Source organism: Anoplolepis gracilipes, chromosome 10 (genome assembly GCF_047496725.1).
Source record: "Anoplolepis gracilipes chromosome 10, ASM4749672v1, whole genome shotgun sequence".
In the NCBI taxonomy this organism is placed as follows: Eukaryota; Metazoa; Arthropoda; class Insecta; order Hymenoptera; family Formicidae; genus Anoplolepis; species Anoplolepis gracilipes.
Window position 1 is genome coordinate 10,204,708 of NC_132979.1, and position 2,894 is coordinate 10,207,601.

At 31.3% G+C, this 2,894-nt stretch overlaps 1 protein-coding gene across 1 annotated transcript; it reads left to right on the forward strand.

The window, feature by feature from the left end:
- On the forward strand, window positions 1-2,215 carry LOC140670560 (juvenile hormone acid O-methyltransferase-like). The gene is made up of 5 exons (XM_072901220.1): window positions 1-191; window positions 266-437; window positions 816-948; window positions 1,034-1,166; window positions 1,797-2,215. The coding sequence occupies exons 1-5, from the start codon at window positions 14-16 to the stop codon at window positions 2,018-2,020; spliced, it is 840 nt and encodes a 279-aa protein (XP_072757321.1). The 5' UTR covers window positions 1-13; the 3' UTR covers window positions 2,021-2,215.
- Window positions 2,216-2,894: the final 679 nt, after the last annotated feature.

Here is a 2,894-nt window from a genome sequence, read left to right on the forward strand (position 1 = left end):
ATATTTGAAAAGAATGAAATTCAATCCAGAACTGACATTAAAAGAGGAAAACATTATGTGTTATACTCAGCCTTGGTATACGAAAGAATATTTTGTATCATCTGGAAAGTCCATGGAAGTTAATTGTGGGTTTGGATACTCAACAAGATATTTTATCTTGCCAGAACTTGATGTAAAGTCGACAATAATAGGTATGTAATGTTGTAAAGAATATGTAACAATTTATTGACATAAATTTGTTTCTTAATTCAATTATGGCTTACAGGTACCGATAATTCGGAAAGTATGATAAAATATGCAGAAAGTAAATATAAAACCGACGAACGAATCGATTTTGAAGTTTTTGATATCCAAACCAAAAATTTATCTGAAAGATATATCGCAGAATTTGATAATATATTTTCGTTTCCCACTGTACATGCTCGTACTGATATTTGGTAAATATAAAATATATGTTGTAAAAAGAATAAAAGAGAGAGAGAGAGAGAGAGAGAGAGACAGAGAATCAATCTTATAAAATACGTGCTTGGTAAAAGTAACTTTCAATAAATAATATTTTTATACATTTTTAAAAAATTTTTTTGGCGTAACTATTTTTAAAAAAAATTTTTGCCGACATTTATGTAAACAATTTGATATAATATTAATATTTTGAGCAACAAAATGCTTTATATCAATTGATTTTATAATATTATGTTAAATATTAATATTTTAATATTTCATTAAATTAAGATTAGATTAAAATTTTATCTTCAATAATATTACTGAATGCACATATATAGACCTTAATAATTTTTATTTATTTTGTTTGACAGTCAAAAATTTCAAAATATTTATAAAATGTTAAAACCTGGTGGATGCCTTTATATATATATGGTTACATCTCACGATGCGTTTACATTATATAGACGAATGTTGAATCATCCAACTTATGGATTATTCTTCAAGGTATGTATTATTACTTTAAATATTATTTTGTTTATTTTTACTACGATTTTTAATTACTATTCTTATATTTACATGGTTTATAAAGGACTACATTACACCGTTTCATAATTGGACCAATCCTGCGAGAGAAGTAAATCATTTACTTAAACAAATCGGATTTATAGTTCAGCGCTCTAATTTTATGCCGTTAAGAAGATATAGGACAGAAAATCTTTTACGTAAGTATTCTTTTTTTAAAACATATGTATAATTATGAAAATGATGCAGATCAAAATCAAATTTTGCCTTATACAGCGATTTAATTGTAATACGTAAACGATCCGACAATAAAAGTGCAAAATATTTTGTTTTTTATGGCTAGAATGTTTTAAGTTTAAAAAAAATATTATATCCTGTAACATTATTAAAGATATCTCACCGACTCATTTTTGTAATTTAAAAGATGTGCCGGTCATGGTGTTCGGCCATTTTTTCAACTTAAAACTGACTATAAACTTTCACTTGTAGTAACTTACTCTAATTTACGACTCCTCAAAAATTTGATTACTGTGCGCATCTCAAACTTGAAATAATTATAAATTACATTAATCACACATATTGTTCGCTTGTCAAACTCCAATCAATTACAATAGATAGGAGACAATAGTTGCACAGCAACTATCCCTTTCTCGCATAAAACATGCTTATACATTCTTATGATATAAATCACATATAACGATCTTTTGTCTTTCTTATCGAGAAGTCCGCCCTCGCATAAATTATATCAAAAACTTACCTAATTTGTTATTTATTTAGAAATTTTCATATAAATATAATTTTTATGTAAAAGTTATTTTTTATTCCAACAGCTTATATTTTATCTGGCCTGTCATTTATAAACAAGCTGTCACCTCAACAACAAGAAGATGTCAAAGATGAGCTCACAAATGAATTTAATAAAATGGAGAAAAAGTTTGAACAAATGTATCGTATGGTAGCAAAAAATGTCAATTTTGATATATATGATACGTTAAGTATTTACGCATGTAAACCACCAGTAAATCAACGTCGATTATTTGTGTACATGAATTAATATTTTTCTAAGTATATTCTCTACATTGCATATAGACCTTACTAATTACTTATGTATTACAAATTTATTAAGATTTTATGTTAGATGATTCAACATTCGTCTATATAATGTAAACGCATCGTGAGATGTAACCATATACATGTAGCGCGCGAAGTTGGTCGAGCGGGTATAACACGGCGGTGTAAAATAAAATAAGGCGACGTTACATAGATATTAAAAAAAAAAAAAGAAAATAATAAATGTATGTTGTCTTCTCCTCTCTCTCTCCCTTCATTTCCCACATCTAAAAAGGAAAGTCTCTCATATCCCGTTCTCCCCCCCCCCTCTCTCTTTCTCTCTCTCTCTTCCATTCCTTAACCCGAAACTCCCTTACAAATTGCCCAATGTTTTTAGGGACGCCCCACCCCTTACAGTCTAAAATTATTTCTGTCACTAACCCACTGCCCCTCATGCATCCCTTGTCTATTCTAACCTTTCGTCTCATACATCTCCTTTCCCTTTGCTTACATTCCTCCACTCTCTCTCTCTTTCCCTTTCTCTCCTCTCTCCCTCTCTCCTCTCTCCTCTCTCTCTCTTCTTCTCCTGCTCCATTTCTCCATCTCCTCCTCTTCCTTTCTCTTCTCTTCTTTCCTCCTCTTCTCCTTCCTTCTTCCTCTTTCTACCTTCCTGTTTCTCCTCCCCCTCTCTCTCCTTTTTCCTCGCTCTATTTGTTTTCTTCTTCGTTCTTCGTCTCTCCCCGAATTTCCGTTCCTTTTCTCTCATCCCCTATAACCCGTCATCTCTTCCTTCTTCTCTATCCTCTGTCTCCCCTCCTCTCTCTTTGCCCTCTTCATCATTTCCAATATCCCCCCCCCTCCCTCACTTCCTTATCCCC